General features: G+C 34.1%; 1 protein-coding gene across 4 annotated transcripts in view; it reads right to left on the reverse strand.

Moving 5' to 3' along the window:
- Positions 1–372: 372 nt before the first annotated feature.
- The window catches only part of LOC106839036 (protein LEG1 homolog), a 37,643-nt gene continuing 13,188 nt past the window's right edge, over positions 373–24,827 (reverse strand). The window contains exons 2-7 of one of the 4 annotated variants that reach the window (XM_044757355.2): positions 22,691–22,930; positions 18,490–18,576; positions 17,554–17,738; positions 16,503–16,603; positions 7,483–7,721; positions 373–2,951 (exon numbers count right to left, since the gene is read on the reverse strand). In XM_044757355.2, coding sequence (XP_044613290.2) covers positions 2,851–2,951; positions 7,483–7,721; positions 16,503–16,603; positions 17,554–17,738; positions 18,490–18,576; positions 22,691–22,930 — 953 coding nt within the window. In that variant the 3' untranslated portion in view covers positions 373–2,850. The other 3 variants (XM_070496495.1, XM_070496494.1, XM_070496496.1) reach the window with 3 other exon arrangements.

A 24,827-nucleotide genomic window follows, 5' to 3' on the forward strand; every position in this document is an offset into this window, starting at 1 on the left:
GTCACACATAAAAAAAGTAAGAAAAAATAACCCTCTGTCAAGAGACAAAAATATCAGCAGAATCAGAGTCTTATATGACCCAGATGTTGAAATTATCTGGCAGGGAATTTAAATTAAACATGTTTAAGATATTAAAGCTTTTGGTGGTAAAGGTAGACTACAATATGAAAACATGAGTAATTTCAGCAGAGAGGTTTAAAACTACAAGAAAGAATCAAAGGGAAATATTAGAAATTTTTTCAACACCACGCATGTTGATAGTGGTGAAAAATCCCTTTAATGGGCTCACCAGCAGACTCTGCACAGCTGAGGAAAAGTTAATGAACTTGAAGATAGGTCAATAGAAATTACTCAAAATGAAACAAAAGAGAAAAATGAGCAAAAAGTCAGAACAGAGAGTAAAGGATTTGTGTGATAATATCAAACAATCTAACATTGGTATAAATGGCATCTCACAGCAGACAGGAGAGAGAATGGAGCAGGAATATTTGAAGAGATATTGGTGGAGAATTTTCCAAAATAAAGAAAGTTATCAATCCCCAGAGCTAGAAATCTCAGAGAGCACCAAGAAGACTAAATATCTACCCCAAACACACCTAGACACATTGTATTCACACTGGAAGGAATCTAAAAATAAAGAGAACATATTGAAGGTTGCCAGAGAAAAAAGATAAATTACATACAGAAGAATAAATTTAAAGATCCCAATAGATGTCTCATCTAAAAACTATACAGATAACTGGATTGTAGAGTTAAACCTGTGTACTAAAAAAAAAAAATAAATGAATGAGAAATAAAGATGTTTTCAGTGAAGCAAACTGAAACCAAACACCACCACCACTACTATGACCATTACAGCTGGCGACAACAAAACAGAGAATCCATTACCTGCAAGACTACGTTACAAAAGAAGTTAAAGCAAAGCAAATAAAATTTGCATACTCAGGAATTTCTCTAAAAGACAATCGCTCATTTAAATAAAAACGACAGCAATTTGTTTATCCCATATGCAAAAATAAAATTTATGACCATAGCACAAAGAAGAGAACAAAATGAGAATATTCTGGTACTACACATGAAGTAACACAATATTATTTGATGATAGACCAGTTAATTAAATTTGTATGCTGCAGTCCTTGGAGAAACCAATTTTTACCTTTAAATAGTTTGTATTTCTAAAGTAGTATGAAGTAAGTAAATAGTAGAGTTAAAATGAAATCATAAAAAGTACTCACTGCAAAAAAGGGCAAAAAGTGATAAATGTGATAAAAAAGGAACATATCTCTTTGAGCTTGGTAGATTTAACCTAAACATTTAAAATTACGTTAAATGCAAATGGTCTAATCATAAAAGTTCAAGACTGTGATTGTTTGGATAAAAAAAAATCAAGACCCAATCATATGGTGTAAACATAAAATAACGATAAAGATCATGGAAGAAAATGATCAGAGATTAATATGTTAAGAATTTCCAGTCTCTAAATTTTTCTACTCAAAAATTTGTTTTGTCCTAAAGCAGTAGTGCAAATATGAGAACACAAAAAAAAATGGAAAGCATTTTTGGAGTCATTTTTTTCATGGATTTTTTAGGCTATATATATCCCATAAACTTAACCATCATTATAAAGTTTAAGAAATAATTTATCTGGGGCCAGCCTGGTGGCATAGTGGCTGAGTTAGCACACCTTCACTTCAGCAGCCCCGGGGTCATGGATGTGGATCCTGGGTGCAGACCCACACCCTGCTGATCAAGCTGTGCTGTGGCAGCATCCCACATACAAAAGGTGAAGGAGAATGAGCAGAAATGTTGGCTCAGGGGCAGTCTTCCTCCAGCAAGGGGAGGGGGATTGGCAGCAGATGTTAGCTCAGGGCCAATCTTCCTCACAAAAAAGAAAAGAAAAGAAATAATTTGTCTGAACCAATAATTCACTTCAATATTTTTCCTTATTTGATCTGAACCGCAGATGTAGGTGGGCATCTGTGAATAGTTTGCACATGACTGTTCAGTCCATATGTTCTTTTCTGAAAATAGCCCACTTATTGTCTGTGTAAAATGGAGGATTATTGCCAACTATTTTTATGCTATGACTGTGTTAATCGTTGTCCACAGTTTCATTGGAGCTAGCATGTACAACTAGCAGGTAAACCAATACAGCGGGTACATCCCACCAAACAAGCTCTGTCTTTAGGAAATTTATATTCTGACAAGGGTAGGTCAGTTAGTTGTGGGCTGTGAGCGCATAACTTGTAAACTGATGTAGGCTCTAGAACTTTGGGGAGAAATGATGATGAGTCATGCTCAAATGGAGCAAAGGAATCAGTCTCTATATAGCAAGGGAAGAATAGATTCAATGCACAGAGAGAAATAGAAATGAGTTCTCAGAAAGTTCAAGAAATATAAAGGGCACTTTATTTGGTTCTTGATGAGTTTTTAGCTCTTGGTTCTAATATCTAATAAAAACCATTTGCCCTTTCATCCCACTGTTTTCATGCAGTATTGTACTACATATAAATCCTCTTCCTTTTTTCCTTAATTTACTTTGCCTATTTCACTCCATAAAGCTAAATTACTTTAATTTTTAATTAGTAATATAATCACTAATCAAGATACTGCCAACTATCATTTCTAATATGGAACAGAACAATTCCTACTGGATTAAAGCCATCAGTAGAAAACATATGTATTATTTTGTAATGATGTACTCAGAAATTTGTCATGTGTTTATTGCATTGCAACCACAAATGTGCCATTTTCTTATAGCTATCCTTGAATACATATATTACAGAACAGAAATAAAGGCCTCTAAATGATATCCATGTCTGAACCCCCAGAACACATGAATAGATTAACTTACACAACAAAAGAGATTTGCAGATGTGACCGAATTGGAATCTTGAGATGGGAGCTTGTCCTGGGTAATTTGGGTGGACCTGTTATAATCACAATGGTCCCTATAAGCAAAAAAATGGAGTCAGAACGGTCAGAATCAGAGAGATTTGAAGCCACTATGCTACTGGTTTCAAGGATGAAAGAAAGAGCCATGAAGCAAGGACTGAAGGCAGGCTCTAGAGGCTGCAAAAGACAAGAGAATCGATTGTACTCTTCGGCCTCCAGAAGGAACCCAGACCTGTCAGTACTTTGATTTTTGTCCGGTGAAATCCATTTCAGACTTGTGATCTCCAGCACTATATTAAAAAATATAATACATTTGTGTGGTTTTAAAGCCTCTGAATTTGTGGTCATTTGTTATAGTAGCAAAAGGAAACGAATACAAATGATTAAAAGTTATTAGCAAATGAAGATTTCTATGAATGATAGAGCTGCTGTAATTCAATATGGGTATATTTCGTGGTTTTGTATTCCTGAAGTTTATGCTATAGTAATAATTTATTTATTTATTTATTTATTTAAAGATTGGCACCCGAGCTAACATCTGTTGCCAATCTTTTTTTGGTCTTCTTTTTCTTCTCCCCAAAGCCCCCCTGTACATAGTTTTATATCCTAGTTATAGATCTTTCTGGCTCTGCTATGTGGGGCACTGCCTCAGCACGGCCTGATGAGCGGTGCTAGGTCTGTGTCCAGGATCCAAACCAGCGAAACCCTGGGCTGAGAAGCAGAGCACGTGGACGTAACCACTCAGCTATTGGGCCAGCCACCCTGTCTCTTCTTAAAGGAAAGAAATTTTGCCCTCTGTGACCCTGAAGTACTCTAAAAATATAGACTAGAAAAAGAGATGCTCAGAACACAATTTTCTAACTTTGAGAGAACTAATAACTTCCCAAAACATTGATAAATCAGGTAATACATTATAAACTAATAGTTCATTTTTAAGCGTTTTAGAAATCCAAATATCCTTTTAAAATCTTCTGCCTCTTGACTACTGACCATGCAAATCCATTCCTTCAAATTTTGTGAACTTAATTTAGGTAGAACAAAATCCAAAAGTCCAAGAAACTTTTATGACCTTTATTAATTTAACAGCATTTGTCAGTTATTTAACCGAATCTACATTGGGCAGTTCAACTTTAATTATTATTAATGTTAATTCCATAATTATTAATTAAGTAAATTAACAGCAACATTAAATCAAATTTTAAAATATGGGCACAGTGACAAAATTAAGCAAACATGCAAAGACTAATCTTTGAGAATACTGTTCCTTGAGAAATTATCATTATGGATAAATTTTGAGAAGCAGTTAATTAAAAAAGTGAAGGATGAATTCCAAAATCTCTAGAAACAGTTTCCTTGCAACTTTTACCTTCATTAAAGTTTTCCATACAGTAAAAGACAATGTTCCTAGAAAAATAAAGATATTTAAAAGTTGTAGGTAAAATTTTAATTTTTATTTCAAATGTTGAAATCATTTAAAACAAAATTCAATTTAGTTAGTATGAAATCAGCATGTTTTCATATTCATTCTTAATAAAACATAGTTCACTATTTAAAATTAGTTTATGCCTTCACATTCAAACTTATGAGATACATAAGTAACTAAAGAGAATAATGAATACAGCAATGATTAAAGAAATGAAAACTCATAAAAAGTAAAGTGATATTTTTCACATATCAGACAGTTGCAAATTAAAAAGTTTACTAATACTACTTTTTGGTGTCTTTGCAGAAACTTGAACCTTAATAAACAGTTTGTGTTGTTTTGTTTTGTTTTTATTTTCACACGGATATACTCTATAGCACACTCTTCAACTGCCATTTGGCAATACCTGACCCATGAATTCATTCCTAGTAATTTAATGTGTCACTATTCTAACAAATTAGACTAATGAAAGAACACATTGAATGGCACTTTTGCATTGCCTGAAACTGGAGAGAATATAAATCCATTCAGTGGAAAGCTGTTATTTAAAGAGAATGATGTCTGTCAATATTTGCTGACTTGCTAATTTCTCAAATATACATGGTTAATGAAAAAGATATAGCACAGAGCAGTGCCATTCCTATAATCTTTTTTATGCAAACAACACAATTTTGTCAAATAATTTATTCATTTATTTATAATCACTAATTTATGTGAATACGTTTTTGTAGAAGTGATTCTGAAACTTTAAAAAAATTTATCAGGCAAGAAATCAAGGTATGAGGTTAAGAGATGATTATGAAAGAGTAAGTTTTATTTACAGTGAATAACTTTCTGTAGTGTTTTAATTTTTTAAAAAAGACATATATTGAATATATTTTAAAAATAACTATAAATAAAATTATAGCCATAAAAATGACATTATTAAGAAGTGGAGAAGTATTTAGTAGTGGTGTGAATTTTGAGTGGAACAAACGTGTCAGAATGGATTGATCAGTTAATGAGCAAGAAAGAAAGATAAGAAGTTTTGAACCTGGACCTATTGTTCTTTTCCCGCTATTGATTCCCTGTCAGGAAAATCGTGTTTATTTCCCATGGTTTTGTTTCATGAGCAGCTATTTTCATTAACATCCCTGGACCTTTGCCTCTCCGTGGAGGTTCCTGATGGGTGGCTGGCAATTGGTTGGAGCTTATTTATCAAAAGTCTCAAAAGTCAGGAATCACTCTTTCCCCCATATTATTTTACTAGCAGTGAGGCAGGGAGACCATAAAAGTAAGTGGTCTATTCCTTAGACTACACTTTCCCTTGCGTGGCTTTTCCCAATTCTGGTCGAGGTAAATAAATAATTACTTAAAAAAATGCCAGAATAATGGAGACTTGAAATCTCAAAAATATCAAGCTATAAAGGTTAAAATACAAGGAAATTCAACCCAGTTTCTGGTGCAAAACAAAATCTTGAATTTTCTGTTGTCAAAAATGTAGCTGAATGTTATGTTAAAAAGTTTGTTCAATATATGTTTACTGACTATAAACAAAATGTGTTCAATAGCAAAAATATTTTTATTAATGATACTTACTATTAGTTTTTCTATACTTGGGTTAATTAAAAATATTTCAGCACTGTTTCTGAATTCTGAGCATTGTGCGCACGCATTTACTACAGGAAGCTAGGAAGCAAGATAGCTAGTTTAACTATACTCCAATTTGTCATTTTTTATTTTTCTTTTTATTGTAACCTATAGAGAAAATTCAAAACTCCTTAACAAATCTAAAGTTAATTTTAGTAAAACTAAAGCTTAAAAAAATCTAGAAATCTCTTATATACAATCTTTAAATGAAATCAATTCTAACCATCCACTCAGTCCCTCACTCATTACATACTAGGAAGTCAGAACTTGTTTATATCATCTGGGCCTAGATTGTACTTTGTATATCTAACAATGTGGCAAAGATGACTGGCAGATCAACAGATTTCGTGATTTCCCTGTCGGTGGAGCTCAGACAAGGATTAAATTTCCCAAGTCCCTTCCATTCCCCATCTAGTGGCGCCGTATGACTATTCTTGACAAAAGTATGTGAGATCAAGTTATGTTTGTTGCTTCTGGTTCTAGGCCTTAGAAAAGGGACTCCCCTTTAAGCTCTCTAATTCCTTTAATTTTTTAATGGGAGCACAATGGTGAAGTTGTGAAGATTGATGGAGCCACAGAGGGAAGGATCCTGGGTCCCTGAATTATCATGGAGGAAAGGCTCCTGTTAGTTCAGTAAACATCCTGAATCATCATTGAGCCAGAAATAGAATGCTATTGGGTTTTGCCATTACGATTTGAAGGTTTATTTATTAAAACAGCAAGTATTATCCTGAGAAATGCATGCACAATTTTTAAATTTAATATACAATGTATTCATTTTTATTTTGACTCAGATCTTATTTTCTAATTTTGCTTTAAGAAATAGAAATTAAACACACACACATATATGTGTGTATACATGTATGCACCCATATTAATATATATTTATAAAAATATATAAATATATATTTTTTCCTCAGTAGAACAAGGGTAAATGGTACCTGGGAAATAGAAGAAAGTAATTTTCAAATTTACCATTATGTTTTCGACTATTAGTAAACCTAGGATTTGGAAAATTTAGAGAAATATACCTCCTCCAAAATGGGAGGTCAGATTTCTTTGTGTCTATAACTTGCAGAACTGAAAAAGGAAAGTTCCTGTAACAATTTATTTCATGGTTCTGTTAATCATGGCAAGTGTCATTATCATGCTTATTACATTTTTCACTTAAAAACAAACCAAAATAAAATAAAATAGTAAAACTTATCCAAGAAAGAAATAAAGATTCCTATTACCTCCGGGCCGAACTAAAATGCAGTGATATTGATCTGCTGTCTTTGTGCAAGGACCTCAGAGGAGAGGACATTCCAAGAGAGGAAAAGACTATGACATGTGCTCATTAAATAAAACCTGTCATAAGCCCACAAGGATTATTGTTAAAATTTTGAAAGAGATACCTATAGAAAGTCAACATTTCCTTGTTTAGATAGCCTGCTGTAATGATTTGTAATTATGATTCTAATGTTATTTCATTACCTATGAAATCAACACAACGTAGAGAAATTACAAAAAAATAATGACTCGAGGTCTCTTACCTGTATATTCATGCACTTTGCGGATAAAATTTAGAGCAAGCAGGACTGTGTTCTGAAAGCCAGTAAAGTCCTTGATGAAAGGGGCTATATCCCCACTAGCAAGCATCCGTGTCGGCAGGCCCTTCTGGAATTCATACATTCTAGTTAAAGTTGTAGGAAAGCGTGGTGGAGCTAAATAATCCACGAACAAAGCCCAGCTTCTTTCAAAATCCGCTTCTTGTTTAGAATAATATTTTAACCTAATAGACAAGTGGGGGAAAAGTAGGCATTTAGAATTAGTCTACTCAGAATTTTGACAACTCTATTTTTAAAACAGATTTGTTCACAACTACATTGTTCTACATTTTAGAAGATAGTGTTGAATATATGGTGTTGATTTTAGCCTCTGGATCTGAACATTTGAAGAGATGTTATTAGAATTTTAAATCTGGAAATTTCCATCTTAGAAAAATATGTATTTTTAGTCAAATATTTTGTTGTTTTCATAAAGCGTACAAATTCGGTATTTGTGTATATTGGGAAATGATTACCACAAGTCTAGTTAATATTCATTACCATACGAAGGTCACAAAATTTTTTGCTTATCATGCAAAGTTTTAAGATCTATTCTCTTAGCAACTTTCAAATATGCAATATAGTATTATCAACTATAGTAGTTACTATGCTGTACCTTGCATCCCCCTGAAGTATTCATTTTATCAGTGAAAATTAGAACATTTTGACGCCCTTCACCAATCTGTTCTCTGTATCTCTGTATCTGTTTGCTGTATTTGCAGCTTGTCTTTTCTTTAGATTCCACATATAAGTGAGATTATACTGTATTTGTCTTTCTCTATTTGACTTATTTCACTCAGTATAATGCCCTCAAGGTCCATTCATGTTGTTGCACATGGCAAGATTTTCTTCTTTTTTAAGACTGAGTAATATTCTGTCACGTATATGTACTGCATTTTCTTTATCCATTCATCAATCAATTGACACTTTTGTTTCCATGACTTGGCTATTGCAAATAATGCTGCAATGAACACGGGGGTACAAATATCTTTTTGAACTAGAGTTTTCATTTTCTTCAGATAAATAACCAGAAGTGGAATTGCTGGATCGTATGGTAGTTCTATTTTTAATTTTTTGAAGAACCTCCATACTGTTTTCCATAGTGATTGCACTAATTTACATTCACACTTTCTCTTCTTATTGAGAAAGAAATTTTAAATTTATAATGAATAATTTTACATCTATGTAATCTGTATCACCTGTTCTAGCAATCTTCTGAGTATGTAAACAACTTGCTATTTTGAACCATGCTTGTTCCCTCTGAAATATTTTATACTATATGGCTTGCTTATTAGGCCCAACGTCCTTCAAGACTTCTATGGAAGTCATGAGGCTTGTTACATTTCCTCTGGCATTACTCTGATACCGACATGGGGATCTAGGTATTATGGATTCAGAAAGAAATTGGAACATATCCTGTGGTTAACCTCTGTGAAAGAAACACACCTGTGTATATGTGCTTTCTATGGAGCTATGGGAATACAGAAGATGAAATATCTACCCTGTTCTTGATTATAGAAAAACTGGTAAGCACACCATGCTTTTATCAAAACATCATAGCCAAATCTCAAATTTAAGAAAGAGAAGATATGAAACATAAGGATATTCAGTAGGGGTCATACAATCTTAATAATAGCACAACTAGACATTGCATAAATTATAGGAGAGCCAATAGCACATAGAAGATAAAAAAGAGATGTGGGCATATGTTTTCAATTCTCTTGGGTATTTACCTAGACATAGAAATGTTGGGTCATATAATAACTCTACGTTAAAATTTTGAGGAAGTGTTAAACTCTTTTTTCCAAAGTGAATGCACTGTTTTCTAACCCTGCCAGCAACATGTGAAAATTCCAAATACTCCACACCCTTCCAACACTTGTTACTGTCTGTCTTGCAGATTTTAGCCATTCTAGGAGGTGTAAAGTGCTACCTAACGGTTTTAATTTTTACTTCTCTATTGATTAATGTTTTTTAGCATCTCTTTATCTAGTTATTGGCCATTTGCATATCTTCTTTGGAGAAATACCTACTCAAATCCTTTTTCCATTTTGAAAAATTAGGTTTATTTGGTTTTTTATTATCTAATTGTGAGAGTTTAAAAATATAATTTGGATACAAGTCTTTTACAGATACACAATTTGCCAATATTTTCTCCCATTCTGTGTAATGTCTTTTGTTTTCTTATGGTATCATTTGCTGCACTAAAACTATTTAGTTTTTATGAAATCCGTTTTATCTGCTTTTTCTTTGTCTCTTGTCCTTTCAATGTCTCATCTTAGAAGAAAATTCCTAACTCAAAGTCAAAAAGCTTTATAACGGCTTCTCTAGTTTTAGGTCTTATATTTAGGTCTATGATGCGTTTTGAGTTGTTTGTTGTATTGTAGGAGACAAACTTCATTCATTTGCACGTGGATTTCCAGTTTTCCCAGCATTGTCAAAAAGACTGTTCTTGGGGCCGGCCTGGTGGCACAGCAAAGTTCACGTGCTCTGCTTCAGTGGCCCAGGGTTCGCTAGTTCAGATCCCAGATGTGGGCCTATGCACTGCTTATCAAGACGTGCCGTGGCAGGCAACCCACATATAAAGTAGAGGAAGATGGGCACAGATGTTAGCTCAGGGCTAATCTTCCCCCCACCAAAAAAAAAAAAAAAGAAAGGAAAAAAAAAGCCTATTCTTTACCCATTCAATGGTCTTACATCCTTGTTGAAAGTCAACTTTTATTTCTGTACTTTCAGTTCTATTTCATTGATCCATATGTCTATTATTGTGCAGCAACATGTTGTCTTGATTACTGTACTTTTAGAGTAAGAGATTGACAGAGATTGCATTGAATCTGTAAATAAATTCGGGCAGTGTTGCTATCTTAAAAATATTAAGTCTCCCAATCCATGAACACAAGAAGTCTTTCCCTTTAAATAGATTTTAACTTCTTTCAACAATATCTTGTATTTTTTCAGTGTAGCCACGTTTCTCACTTCTTTTGTTAAATTTATTCCTATGTATTTTATTCTTTTTGATACTGCTGTAAATGTATCATTTAGTTAGTTTCTTAGTTTCATTTTAGGTATTTTTTATTACTTATGTATAGAAATACAACTGATTTTTGTATGTTGATCTTGTATCTCGCCAGGCTGATGAACTCGCATATTAATTATAATAGATTTTTAGTGGATTTCTTAGAGAAAAAATATTACTTCTTCCATTCCAATCTAGATTACTTTTATTTCTTTTTATTACCTAATTTCCTTGGCTAGTACCTCCACCATAATCTGGAGTAGATGTAGTAAGAATGGAAATCTTGCCTTGGTTTTCATCTTAAGGGGAAAGGATTCAGTCTTTCACCATTATGATGTCAAGTGTGGGTTTTTCTAAATGCCCTTTAGCAGGATGAGAAAATTTTGTTTTATTCCTAGTTTTTCAAGTGTTTTTATCATGAAAGAGTGTTATCATCAAATGCTTTTTCTGTGTCTCCTGTGATGATCCTGTGGTTTTTGTCCCTTATTCTATTAATATGGTGTCTTATATCGATTGATTATCAGATACTAAAACAACTTTGCATTTATGGAATAAATCCCTATGTGGTCATGGTTTATAGCTTTTTTTGTATGTCACTGGATGCTGTTTACCAGTATAGTGTTTAGGATTTTTGTGTCTATATTAATAAGAAATGTCCGTGTGTAGTTTTCTTTTCTTGTGAAGTCCCTGTCTGGTTTTGGTATCAGAGTAATATTGTCATTTTGCTATTTGTCCTTACATCTTATGTCTTTGCCTTCTTTTCCTTTACTATCGTCTTCTTTTGTGGTAAACAGATAGGTTCTAGTGCAGCTTTTTATTCCTTTGGGGTTTCTTATATTTTTTTAAAATTTATTTTCTTAGCTATTTCTTTTAGCTGATGAAATTACAATTACCACCTTAACTTAAAACAATGTAGTTCAGATTAATAGTAACATTTTAATTATTTACATAAATTTTGCTGCAGTGTAGTTCAACTCTTGCTCTCCTCCTTTGTATTATTAATGTTATACTAGTTATATCTTTTCACATTATAAACCCATCCAAGCAATTTTATAACTATTGCTTTGTGCAGTTGTCTTTTAAAATCAAATGGAAAACAAAAGTGATACAAGAATATACATTCACACTTCTTTTATGCTTACCTATGTAGTTCCTTCACTGAAACTGTTTATTTCTTCATGTACATTTGAGTTACCATCTTGTGTCCTTTCGACTTCAACATGGACACCTTTTATTATTTCTTGAAAGGCAAGTTTGCTAGCAATTAATTCCCTCATTTTCGCTTATCTGGAATTGTCTTAATTTCTCCTACATCTTTAAAAGATAGTTTTGCTGTATATATAAATCTTGGTTGACATTTCTTTTCTTTTAGACCTTCAAATATACCATAGCTCTGTCTTCTGTCCTTCATGGGTTCTGATAAGAAATCAGCTCTTAAACTTATTGAGGATCCCTTGTACACAATGAGTCATTTTTCTCGTGCTGCTTTTAAGATTTTTTCTGTCTCTTTGGCTTTGGATACTTTGATGGCAATTCGTCTAAATTCTAAATTAGCTTTTCTTGAGTTCGTGCTACTTAGGGTTTATCGTGCTTTTTGGATGTGTAGCTTAATGTCTTAAAATCAAGTTTGGGAAATTTCTGGCTATTATTTCTTAAAATATTCTTTCTGCCCCTTTTCTCCCTCTCTCCTTCTTGAAATCTCATTACATATGTATTACACGTTTGCTGGTATCCCACAGGTGTGTGAAGCTCTCTTAATTTTTCTTCCTTCCTTATTCTTTTTGTTTCTCACACCGGACAATCTCAATTTGCCTATATTCAAGTTCACTGATTCTTTCTCTTGCCAGCTTGAATCTGCGTTTGAATCCTTCCAGTGAATTACTCATTTTGGCTATTATACTTTTCAACTCCAGAATTTCTATTTTTTCTATTAATTTTATTTCTTTATGGATATTATCTACTTAGTAAGACATTGTTGTCAGTTGTCTTACTTTCCTTAAATTCTTTAAACATGATTTCTTTCACTTCTTTAAATGTGTTCATAATAGCTAATTCAAAAATTGTACTAACGAGTCCATCATTGGAGCCCACAGAAGAACAATTTCTATTGACTGATTCTCTGTGTGTGTATGCATCCATGCAATATTTTATTGTTTTTTTTTTTGCACATATTTTACTTTTCTTTTGAACACTAGACATTCCAGACAATATAAAATGGCAACTGTGAAATTCAGATTCCCACTCTTACCAGGGTTTATTGTTGCTTGGTCCTCTTGTCATAGTTTGTTTATTGATTTGCCTGGACTAATTCTGTTATACAGTCTGTATTCTCTGTAATGAGTCATCACTGAAATCGCTGCTCAGTAAGCTTAATGGTCAGCCAATGATTGGTTAAAGATTTTCTTAAATTCCTTGAATCAGCACGTCTTCTACCCTTTGCTGAGGAACTCTGTGTGTTGGGGCACACCTTCAATGTAAGGGCTTTTACAACTTTGCCTTAGCCTTTACTTCTTACTTATTCAGGGCCTCAATGTCAGCCACAGGAGAGATATTGGGGTCTTCTCAGTTTTGGCCCAAGTATGTCCTCAGTTCTGTTGATGAGTGTAGGCTTCTAGATCCCCAGGGATATTTCAGGCCTTTTCAAAGTGCCCTATGGGCATCTTATCCTCCAGATTGTCCTTTTAAGTTTTTGGCCTGGCCTTTGTTTGCTGCAACTGCTATAGCAGTCTCAGGCAGCTGAAATGTTAAACAATTGATGCTGATTAATTTTCCACAAATGCCTTGGGTATAGAACTTTGGCCACAGAATGCGTAGCTTAAGTAACTACAACACCTTGAGAATAAAATTTTTCCAGGGAGCTGTGAGGCAGGTCAAATAGTGACAGTGCTCTGGGGTGGGGCTTTTTGAGGATCTCCAAACCAAGTATGCTCTTTTGGTGGCTGCACAGCTGTTGGTTTTCACAGCTACATTAGTTACAAGGCTGTTGTTTTTCGAGGCTCCTGCAAAACTAGGGGAAGTGGGATGAGATAGGCCAAGTTAAAAGACCACAAACCCTGCTGTTCTTACCTAAGTTTATCACTTTTGTTGAACAAATATTTTTCAGATGTTGCAAGCCATTGGAGAATTCCAATAATTCTGAAAGTGTTGATTTTGACCATTTTTGACAGCATTTTTGTTGCTTTTATTAAGGAGTAAATTTAGGGAGATCTTCACTCTGCTGTTCCAGAAGTGCCACCCAAATTGTTTCCTTAATAGTTAAAGAAGTGGAGTCACATAGAAAAAATAACCCAATTTTCTACAACTAATAATATGTAGATCTAGGATTTGAGACCAGTTGTTCTGGTTGAAAGAATCATATACATAACTTCTACCCTATATATCCTTTTTGAAAAAAAATAATAGTTGAAATCACTTTATATTGATTGCAGATTATATGGCAATTATTATGCTATGAATGTACTTCTAAAACAACCCTAATGTGTTATTAGTCCCATTTTACAGATGAAAAAGTGATTAGAGATTTCTCATGTCCAAAAGTCAGGATTCAATACTTAGATTTGTCTTCAATGAAAATTATTTTAAACACTAAAAAGTTTTACTGTATCCAAGAATGATCATTATCTTAACACATTCCAATATGACATCTGAATGAAATTATAAAAATGGTGTACTAAATAGGAACATATCAACAAAGAGATTAGGAGATAAAGTTGAGGAAATTGGATAGAAAGTTGCAAAAAACAGAAATGTGGAAAGCAAGAGGAAAAAAACTAGAACAATTAGATTTATGATGTAGGAGATTTGACACAGAAGTACAGGAATTACAATAGAACAGAGAAAATGGAGTTTTAGGCTATGCACTCTGCAAGAAGAATGGAAAATAACACACTAAAGCACAACTCCTTGAAATTTCAGAAGCTTTATGAAAAAAGTGAATACCTATAATACTATTTTTTATTTATGATTCTACACTCAGCTAAATTATCAGTCAGGTGTCTTGATAGAATAATGTTATTTTCAGATATGTAAAGACTCAAATTTAACCTTCCATCAACCCTTCTTCTCCATTGAAAAATTGGATTCACAAAAATAAGGAAGTAAATCAAGAAAAAAGATTATACAAGATGCAATAAAGTAAGTGTGAAGGGAAGGTTTATTTACTTAACTAATTAAATTCTGAGGTGGTGCTTGACAAAAACAGGCACATACACATTTAAACTTATTCACCAAACAATTCATATGGATGTCTTTTTTCTAGGTTATTTATTAATTTTATATATTGAAAAATGAGTCAAGTATTTCCAAATTATTCAATAATTAGGAATAAATGCAATGAGCATGAAAAACTAAGCAAATGATGGAAATTATATCTATAAGCAAAACTTATCTGCAACATCCTTAAAATTTAACTACCTGAAGTACTGTCATGTTTGTGAGCATAAAAGCAGGTTCTCTCATCCCAAGGAAAACACAAATGCTCTGTAGACATAGCAATAAGTGGCCAACAAACCATTTTAGACTTCTTCAATCAATCAACAAAAACTAGTCTTCATGAACAGGTTTTTGCAAGCCTTCAATTAGTGACATCCCCTTATTTCTGAAGGTCAGCCAACCAGGAATGGATTCCCTGTATAAACATGATTCTACTGACAATTGACAACTGTCTCACCTGAGTAACCCTCTTATACTGATGATTCAATTCACTTAAATGCCTGAAAATCTACCAATCCCTGAACTCAGTATCTCCTAACCACCCATCACAAGATGAGAAGAGTGCTCTGCTCAGTGATACTGTGCCTGACTGACATTCTCTCTTCCTAGAGTTGAAATAAATTCAGTTTTGTCATTTTATTTCAGAAATTGGGTGCTATTTTCATCATCGTTTGAGAGTTGCCATGAAAAATGCTGTTTCCTAGGAGAATTTAGTTTTGCATGTGATTGGGAAAATCTACAAATGAAAAAATATTATTTTACAAACTATGTTCTATAAACTATAATGGCTTGACCTCAATTCCAATCTTGATTTTGTCAACTCCCTCTATACTTCCTTGGCTGATAACCTCACCCCTTTTTGTCAGTCATCAGAAGTAGGTTGGGAAGTTGAGCCACAATAGAAAAATGTTATAATGGCTACAATCCTAATTCCTCTCACAGACATGCCAAGAGGATGAACCGTCCCATTGACCAATTAAAAAATTAGCCCTTGAAGCAATACCAAGAGATAAAATATACAAAGCAGTATAAGTCTCCTGACTGATTTTTTTTTTATCTTAGTTGGGCTTGGGGTCATTAAGAAAGACAAAAGTAGGTGGTTAACAAGCAGACCTCAAACATGTGAGCCAGTTTGCATGTGATCTTTAAACCAGTTAATCTATTTTCCTTTTTTCTTCACAATGTCTCACTCTGGGTGGCAGATAATACCCCTACTACAGTGTCATTCACTTCCATACCAACTCATGCTCCCTTATTCAACCTAGTTTGCTATAAAATGGGGAGAATTTTGAGATTGTTTCAGCTACTTGGCATGATAACCAAGATGCTTCTTGAATATCTACCTCCAAATATGTGTTAACCAAGTTATTATCTCTGATCAAAATGATGTAAAGGTCCTAAAATTACTTGCTACTACATCCTTCTGGTTTATAGACAACAGTTCATGTTGAAACAGCATTTTTTTGGTCTTATATTTCTGGTTTCACTTGGTTTATTGCTTTTTATTTCATTATATTTTGTTTTACAAGCTTACTTTTCTTCATATTTTTCCCTCCCTAGTTATAAAATACTTTTGAAATTTATCAAGTAAAACATTTTCTTGCCAATTTTCTCTTTATCAAATATTCATCTATGTTTGACATATTGGTAAATTGCAAAAGACTTCAATGGAAAAAATGGTGTAAAATTGAAAGATTGTTATCACATTAAAACAAAATAACTTTAGATCCATTCTTACCTATCATGAAAATTTTTATGAGCAATTTTCAAAGATGAGACATGTGCAGCCCATAAGTACTTCAACAGGTCATCAAGGTTATCAGAACATGACTTTACATGCTATTCAAGAAGTAAAATGTTATTAATATTTAGGCAATTATAACAATCTGTATTCCTGAAAATCAATTCTATTTACAAATATAATTTTTCAACATTCTAAATGAGGGGAGAATATTTTTTCTAAGAGTTAAAGTATGAAAGAGTTAATGCTCAACACTCCGTAAAGAGCTTTATATTAGCTATATTAATTACTAGTAATACTGAATCCATTTGAAAGGAATAAACCATGTGCTTTTGAAATGTTTAGAGTTTTATACTGTTAAGAACTAGAAATTTAGTGTTTTACTTCTTTGTTTTTCTCTTGCCATGCAATGAACTTTCCACAAAGTCTTCAGAGTCAGAATTGGGGGAAATGGGAAGAATAAGAGTATTTTATCTAATCATATGCAATATAATGAACAAGGTCTCTAAAGGGAAATTTGATCTTTGGTTATTTACTCTTTCACCCATGATGCTTTACTTGGGATATCAATATTCGATTCTGATTGTCAAATGACCATTTCAGTCAACTAATATATGACTGTTTATCATATTATTGTTTATAATTGTTTATGAAATAAGCTGATCAAATTCCTCGTAGTCTATTCCATAACTGTATTTATATATAGGTTATTGCTCAGTTGACCTGAAATTGTGGTGATCTAGGATACTTCATGCACTATGAAGCCACAATTTCTCCAGGCTCAGGTGTTTGTATGTAATTTATTTGGTGTGAGAAGAGTGGACAGGGCAGCCTCAATACTATATTGGTCATAAGGGTACTAATGAGATACGATGTAATGCAGTAATCTACTTATACTAATATTGCTGTCATCATAATAAGCTTTTTCATTTTAAGAACTGCATTCCTTAGGAACATATTATTCAATGCACAAAAAAATCTACATTAAATATTATTGAAAAATTATCTGCTACCTTCAAAGAGTATTTATAAAAACACTAAAAAAAACCTGATAAAATTCATTCCACTTTTTCATTGCTTCTGGAAAGGATGAATGACAGCTAGAAACATTATAACAAAAACTCATCTGATCCTTGGATGGTGGCAAAAAAGTGACATTGTCTGATGATATCCCCATTATGCCGGAATCAATCGCAGCAAGGAAGGGCATTGCAGAGAGATAATAATTAAAGTCTGTATAAACAAAAAGTTATTATTAATGTTAACATATAAAAGAGGTTGTTTTTGAAGTAAAGAAATCTACCATAAAAGTAAATCCACAGATCTAGAAACATGGTAAAACTTAAGCAGTAGTTCTGGGTACTTCAGAAACATTATCAAAAATTTCCTTTAGTGTTATATGCAACTCGAATATGCTTTTCTTAAAAACTCTGCTTTCATAAAGCAGAATGAATTTATGTTGTAGATTTATTATTTTAAATCATAGATAATAATTACATTGAAATTTAAAAACACTAAATTCTAAAGCACAATAAATGAAAAAGGAAAATTTAGTTACTTATCCATACAATGCTGTGCATACAAAAATACACACATACAAAACTCTATGAGTTTTTATTCTGAATTTGAAAATCTGATGTACCTTTAAAATATTCTAGTACGTATCTAGATTTTTTCTTGTTAAAAACATTTTGTTTGATAATATATCACAAATTCCTACTTCTGTTCTATGTATTTAAAGAAAGTTTTGAGGTTTACAAGTTTTCTCTGGTTGATATTTTCATAATTGGATACGGTACTTAGTAAATTTAAAAAATATCTATCTAAAAATCCATCTCAAAACATTCAGAAGATTTGAGTCAAACAGATTATTTTTGTAAAAGTAGTAATTCTGGGGGTTTTTCCCCTAACTGAGATTATAGGTTGAATTGATTCTTTGTGGAAAGGTCATCAATCTGAGGTTTGACTCTTACATCAAACTCACCGGCCCACCAACTGTCCACAGAGATGCACAGATGATCCCCAGATTCATGGCCGCAGCCAGTCCTTTGGGTGGGATCAGCTAATCTGCCTGAAAGAGAGAGGATCTAGAATTGGGTTTACTTGGCCTATTTTTAAGCTGTATGTAAACTAGGTACATTATGTTTACAAGAATGCATAAAATTTTTATTCTCTGAAAGAACTGTGTCAGCCTTCTCAGCACTATTTTTCCTTCACTTCTTGACTTTTTACTTCTCACCTCCCATTTATATTCTTTCCTTTTCTTTAATATCCCTACAATAATCTACTCTTTCTCCTAGACCTTATTTTTTGAACCTCTATAGTTTTTATTTCTTCTACTTTCTAACTCCTCTACTCTTTGTCTTCAACATCAGGGAGTTGATATTGTATAATGAACAAAATCTATACTCTATTTGCCTAAAATCAAATCCTTTTTCATTGCTTGCCTACTATTTTACCCTGGATAAATAAATTCTGTGTCTCAGTTTTCTAATCTGCATCTTAGGGAGACTAATAACAATGACCTCATTAAGGTTTAGGGATGTTGAATGAAGAAAGCTATGCAAAGTGCTCAGCTCAGTGAACATGTGCTCTAAAAATATTAGCCATTATTCTGTTTTTTCCCTTTTTCTTTCTTGTTCCTGACCCTATATTCATGATGTCCTTCTCACCAGTTCTACCTGTTTGTTTCCCATGAACCTATTATGTTTCCTCTTCATTCTCTCATTCTAGTTCCTCACTTGGTTCTTCTTGACCTGCTTACCTTCAACTGGGCAAGAGTAAAGATCTGGGTAGTTCTGTTAGTGCATATAAATTTCTTAAAATTGTTATTCCTTTTTTAAACTGGAATAATATTCAAATATGTGAAATGTTCCTCTCCTGAATCTTAGATTTTTTTCACATTTGGGAGTTGTTTTGACTGTAATTCCAAGAGTCTCTCCTGTTAAGTCCACTCACTCTCTGAGGACATTCAACCATGATGCTAACCTAAGGATTTCTTTATGTTGCTTACTTCCATATCTTCTGATCTAAATCCTCACTGTGTGCCAGTTCCATATTTGTCAATCCCTCACAGAACTCCTATAGTGGTGATTCCAAGTTATCTCCAACTGAACACACCTGAGACTGAGCTCTTCGTCTTGACAGTAAAGGAAGACTGCTTCATGAACTTTCCATTGTTTCTTTTAAGAGTTCCTTTTCTTCTTTTGCACGGAAAGATTCACCCTGAGCTGACATCTGTTGCACATCTGTTACCAATCTTCCTCTTTTTAATTTTCCTCTCCAAAGCCCCAGTGTATGGTTGTATACCCTAGTTGTGAGTCTCTTAAGTTCTTCTATGTGAGTCTCCACCAAAGCATGGCAACTGACAGGCTGGTGCTGTGGTTCCAAGACCAGGAAATGAACCCAGGCCATCAAAGTTGTAAGAATGTTGAACTTTAACCACTAGGCAATCAGGGCTTGCTCATGAACTTTCTGTTTTTTGCCAGAGGATTTTCACTACTCTTCTAGACATCTTCAGCACTTCCCCCTTCTTTACAGTCAAACTGTGTTCTCCTGTTGTTTTATCCTCTGAAGACTTTTTTTCTTGCCTTCCCGTGGCGAGAAATGCTTTCTATACCTTTCATCAAAATTTGGTTTTTGTCACACCCGTTTTTTCAAGAACAAAATTAATGCTATATTTGTTACTATTCAAACGCAAATTTCTGCTGTGAACTTACTCTATTCCCCCACTACATCATGTCCCTAACAAAAGTTACACATCTCCCATACTCTCAACATTTCCCTCTCTTGTTTTCTCGCATATATCACACTAACTCCAAACTTTGTCCTTTAGTTCATTCTATTTCTTTCTTCATGGATTACTTCTTTTTTAATTCATAAACATTCTATCCTTTTTTCAAGATTCACTTCAAAACTTCTATTTCTAGATTATTCCAGTTCACAACACTCTCACTTTTATCTGGTATCTTATGTTTTCCCCTTAACTGTCCTCTAGGTTGTATCATTTCTAACTTTCCTTCCTAATCATGTTGGGAAGTCATGAAATCTACTGTAAATATCTTTTATGTTTGCCTCAGCCATCCCTTTTTTCATCTCTTTTTCTCTTTGGTGCACTTCCTTATCCTGTGTCTGACTCCCAATATTCTCTTCCTGATTCCAACATTTTTCCAATTAAACTTTCTGCTAAGCAATAAAAATGAATGAATATTGACTATTCATTCAATTAATTATTGACTAATAATGAGTGAATATGCAACTAGATGGATGAATCTCAAAGTAATCAAGACAACTGAAACAAATCAAACAAAAAAAGAATATACAACTGTTTATATGAAAATTCTAGATAATGCTGTCTAATGTGCAATCATAGAAAGCAGATCAGTGGTTACCAGCGTAGTTGGGGAATGGGGCGGGGTGAGGAGTTGAGTGACTCAGGGGGCAGGGAGGGCATGGACATAGAGAGTAAGTAAGTTCCTGAAGATGAGAACACAAAGGGAAAAGAATTTGTTTTGGAGGGTGAGGAAGATTGTCCCTGAGCTAATATCTGTGCCAATCTTCCTTTGTTTCGTATGTGGGGTGCCACCACAGCATGGCTTGATGGGTGGTGTGTAGGTCCGCGCCTGGTCTCCAAACCCACAAACCCTGGGCCACTGAAGCGGAGCATGTGAACCTAACCACTGTGCCACCAGGCCAGCCCTGAAAAGAAAATTTTTAGAGCGACACATAAAATAATTATCTGTGGTGATAGGTTCAAGGCTTTACACATATATTGAACTTATCAATACATTTTTAAATGTACAGTTTATTGTATGTTTATTATATATTAATAAAACTATTTAAAAAATCTGCTAAACAAGAAAGAAATAAACATTTAAAGTGCTTAAGTATTGCACAAACATTAGGTCCTTGTTACTAAACTAAACCACGTTGCTTAAGAGCCCAATTAAAATTTCTCAGTCTGACTTTAAAAATATCTCCTAAACTGGCCTTAATTGATCTCAAATTTACCACCCACTACTCTTTTGCACATTCTAATTTTCCTGTCAATGCAGTAGTCTTGCTCCCAATATAGCCTGCTGTCATTGCCATCTTTGTAATTTGTATTCTAGAAATACCTCCATCAAGCTTTCTGGTCCCACTTTATTCTTGGGATAATCTCAGCCCCTGGTTGTCACCTCTCTTCCCTGAGCTGCTCCTATACTTATGGTCATTATCTTCTGTTTCAGACTTCACATATTGTTGGTGAAAAAACTTTATGGGCTACTTTCATAATTTTTGATCCTATTTTGATTATCCCTAGTTATGTCAGAGTTCAACTCAATTAAATTCTAAGTAAAATCAATCACTTAAAAAAGAGAAGAATCTCACTTATTATGTTCATAAATGAAAATGAAATTTTGAAAGGTAGCCAATCGAACATTCTGTCTTGCTTAATTTGCTCGTTACTGGACCCGGAATAGAAAACTTTCCTAAGGGTGGATGTGCATCCCGTTCGAGAGTGTTGGTTATTGTTTACAGTGGACCTTATGTTTGAGCTTCTCCTGAACCATGTCTCAGGAATTCAGAAAGTCCGCTTCTCCATGCCAAGGACAGACTAAGAATAGGTGTTATACTGGATGGCAGGAGATCCTCCCTACCCTAGTTTAGGATGTTATCACAGATCAGAACTTGCAGAGTCTCCTCCCTTATCTTTCCCACAACACATCCACTTTCTCAGTGATTCTTTTCTTCCAATACTGTTTTCTGGAAGCTATTGATAAAGATCTCTTATTTCTTGAATGACATTTTTAGCCAGAATAAGATAGGTTGTGATTTATGATATTTTTGCTCCAAAATAAATCTCTACTTTTATTTCTGATCATAGAAACAGTTTTCAGGGAGAGAATATATGAGAGAAAGGTTTTCCTACAGAGGATTTTTAAGGTCTATTGGACATTGCTGGGTAGAAAAACCATGCACCCAGGGGGCATTCCATAAATGCTTAACAGAGAGATTACAGGAGAATGAGGAGAAAAATAGAAGAGGAAGAGTGAGAAAAGAATAGCTGGAAAAGGAATAGGAAGGGGAAAGAGAGAAAAAAATAATTTTCAAAAAGGTGGTAGTATATATACCAGTTACTACTGTCTATTTATTTTAAAGTTAGATCAAAGGGTAATTGCAATGAGAAGGAGAGTCGTTCTTACCTGTATAATATTGCCATCCATGATGTACAGGCAATCCCCATAAAATATTTTGTTCATTTTCGGGTGCAAATTTTTCAAAATACTTGGCTGTCTTGTTCAATAGGATTTTATATGTCCCCATTCTCTCAAGGTAATGCCAGACATTAATAACATACTTTCCATTTTCTACCTTGTAGTCACTGAACTCACCAGGACTCTCTTTCCACAGAGGGGGATATGCATCTGAGATACTGGACGCTCCTGCCAAAGAAGCAAAAATACAAACAATTACTACATACTCCCAAGAAAGATCGAGCGCCATACTGTTTAACCTGGAGATTAAGGTTATGACAGGACTTTTATTGGGAAGTAAAGGAGGAAGTCATATTACTTGTTATACCTCTTCCAATCAATGCTTTCAGTTCTCTTTCCTGGTAATGACAGGGCGGAGATAAAAAAAAAATACCTTGCCAAAGATAATAGGATACCTCACTTGTTAGCCATCTCCCAAAAAAATAATGTTGACTATGTATCAGTCTCTAGAATTTTTAGTAAGACTTGATTTCTTCCTAAATTTGTTTCTGTCTCTGTATTCTGTCCGTCTGTCTCTCATACTAACCATGATAATAAATTAGATGTCCTTCCCAGAGGTACTTGTATTTTAAAGGATGAATATTGATCCAAATCAATCTCTAATTGGTGGGATTTCAGCAATGTAAAATGATAAAGTAAGTAATTTTAGGTAGAATTTGGAAGACATTTTAATGATATTTGGGACTTCACCAAATCTCTCTTAATTCTCAGCCATGTCCAAGTCCAGATGTGTACGTCAGATCTGTCAATCCAAAATCCTCATTAGCAGGATCTGATCCAAAGCCTTGTGTCCAGGTAGTTTACTTCGGGGGTTACAGAATGAAAGAAAAGGAGAAAGAATAAAAGGAAAGGAGGAAAAGCTAAGACAGAAGAGATAATTGGCTTCCCTCCACTAAGGGTAAGAGTGTTATGTTGTCTTTGGACTAATATGGAACATTCTTATGAAAGAACCACTGGCCTTGAGGACGCAAGCGAGAAGCATTTTCTCTCATCATCCACTCATCAAAGATGACCCAAAGGGTAGAAGCTCTCCTGTGGTTCTGGTTGCACAGTCCAGTGTGTTAAGTGGGCTCTTGCAGGTGTCCCATGTAGAAGCAGAGGTGAAGGAACCCAGGACAGTAGGTAAGAGGTACAAGGAGTGATGAAATTAATCTGTAAATTGCACCTGCATGAATCAAGTCAAAGCCTGTGTGGAACTGATCATTGCAGCTGTGGCTGCAGTCAGAATTGAGTCCAAGAGGATTCAGGAGTGATGCACAGAGATGGTCAATTCAGAACCCCTGCACTGTAACCTGAACTACGGGCCATAATTGGGAATATGCAGGCCATGGGCTCATGCAGGTCCAGTGCTTCCCTGTATATATGTGCTGTGTGTTTATTCTAACCAAAGTGAGTTGGTTAGAAAATCATTCTCAACCTTCAGACCTAGTTTGACAGATATTCATTGAGCAGTGACCTTATTCCTGGTGCTGCATCAGCAGTGACCTGCTTTTGGGAACAAAGTAGAAAAGATGCCTGTCTCTGAGATGTTCAACAGAAGATTACTGTAAAAATTTAATCTCTAATGAAAGTAATTTGTTGTGTGATAGATGAACTTTACCTTCAATTTGACTTTTTTCGCAGCTTCATTAAGGTATAAATGACAAATAAAAATGGCATATATTTAATGTACATAATATAGTGTTTTGATACACATATATATTGTGAAATCATTACCACAATCAAGCTAATAACACATCCATCACCTCATATAGTTACCATTTTTTGTGTATGTGTGTTAAGAATATTTAAGATTTGCTTTCTTAGCAGATATCAAGTATAAAATACAGTATTATTAACTGTAGTCACTATGCTGTAAATTAGATCTCCAGAACTTACTCATCTTATAACTGAATGTTTGTACCCTTTGACCAACATCTCCCCATTTCCTGCACCCTCCAGTCCCTGGCAACCACTATTCTACTCTCTGCTTATGTGAGTTCAACTTTTTTAGATTCTGCATATAAGTGAGATCATACAGTATTTGTCTTTCCTTTGTCTGGCTTATTTCATCTAGCATAATGTT

Source organism: Equus asinus, chromosome 24 (genome assembly GCF_041296235.1).
Source record: "Equus asinus isolate D_3611 breed Donkey chromosome 24, EquAss-T2T_v2, whole genome shotgun sequence".
Taxonomy (NCBI): Eukaryota; Metazoa; Chordata; class Mammalia; order Perissodactyla; family Equidae; genus Equus; species Equus asinus.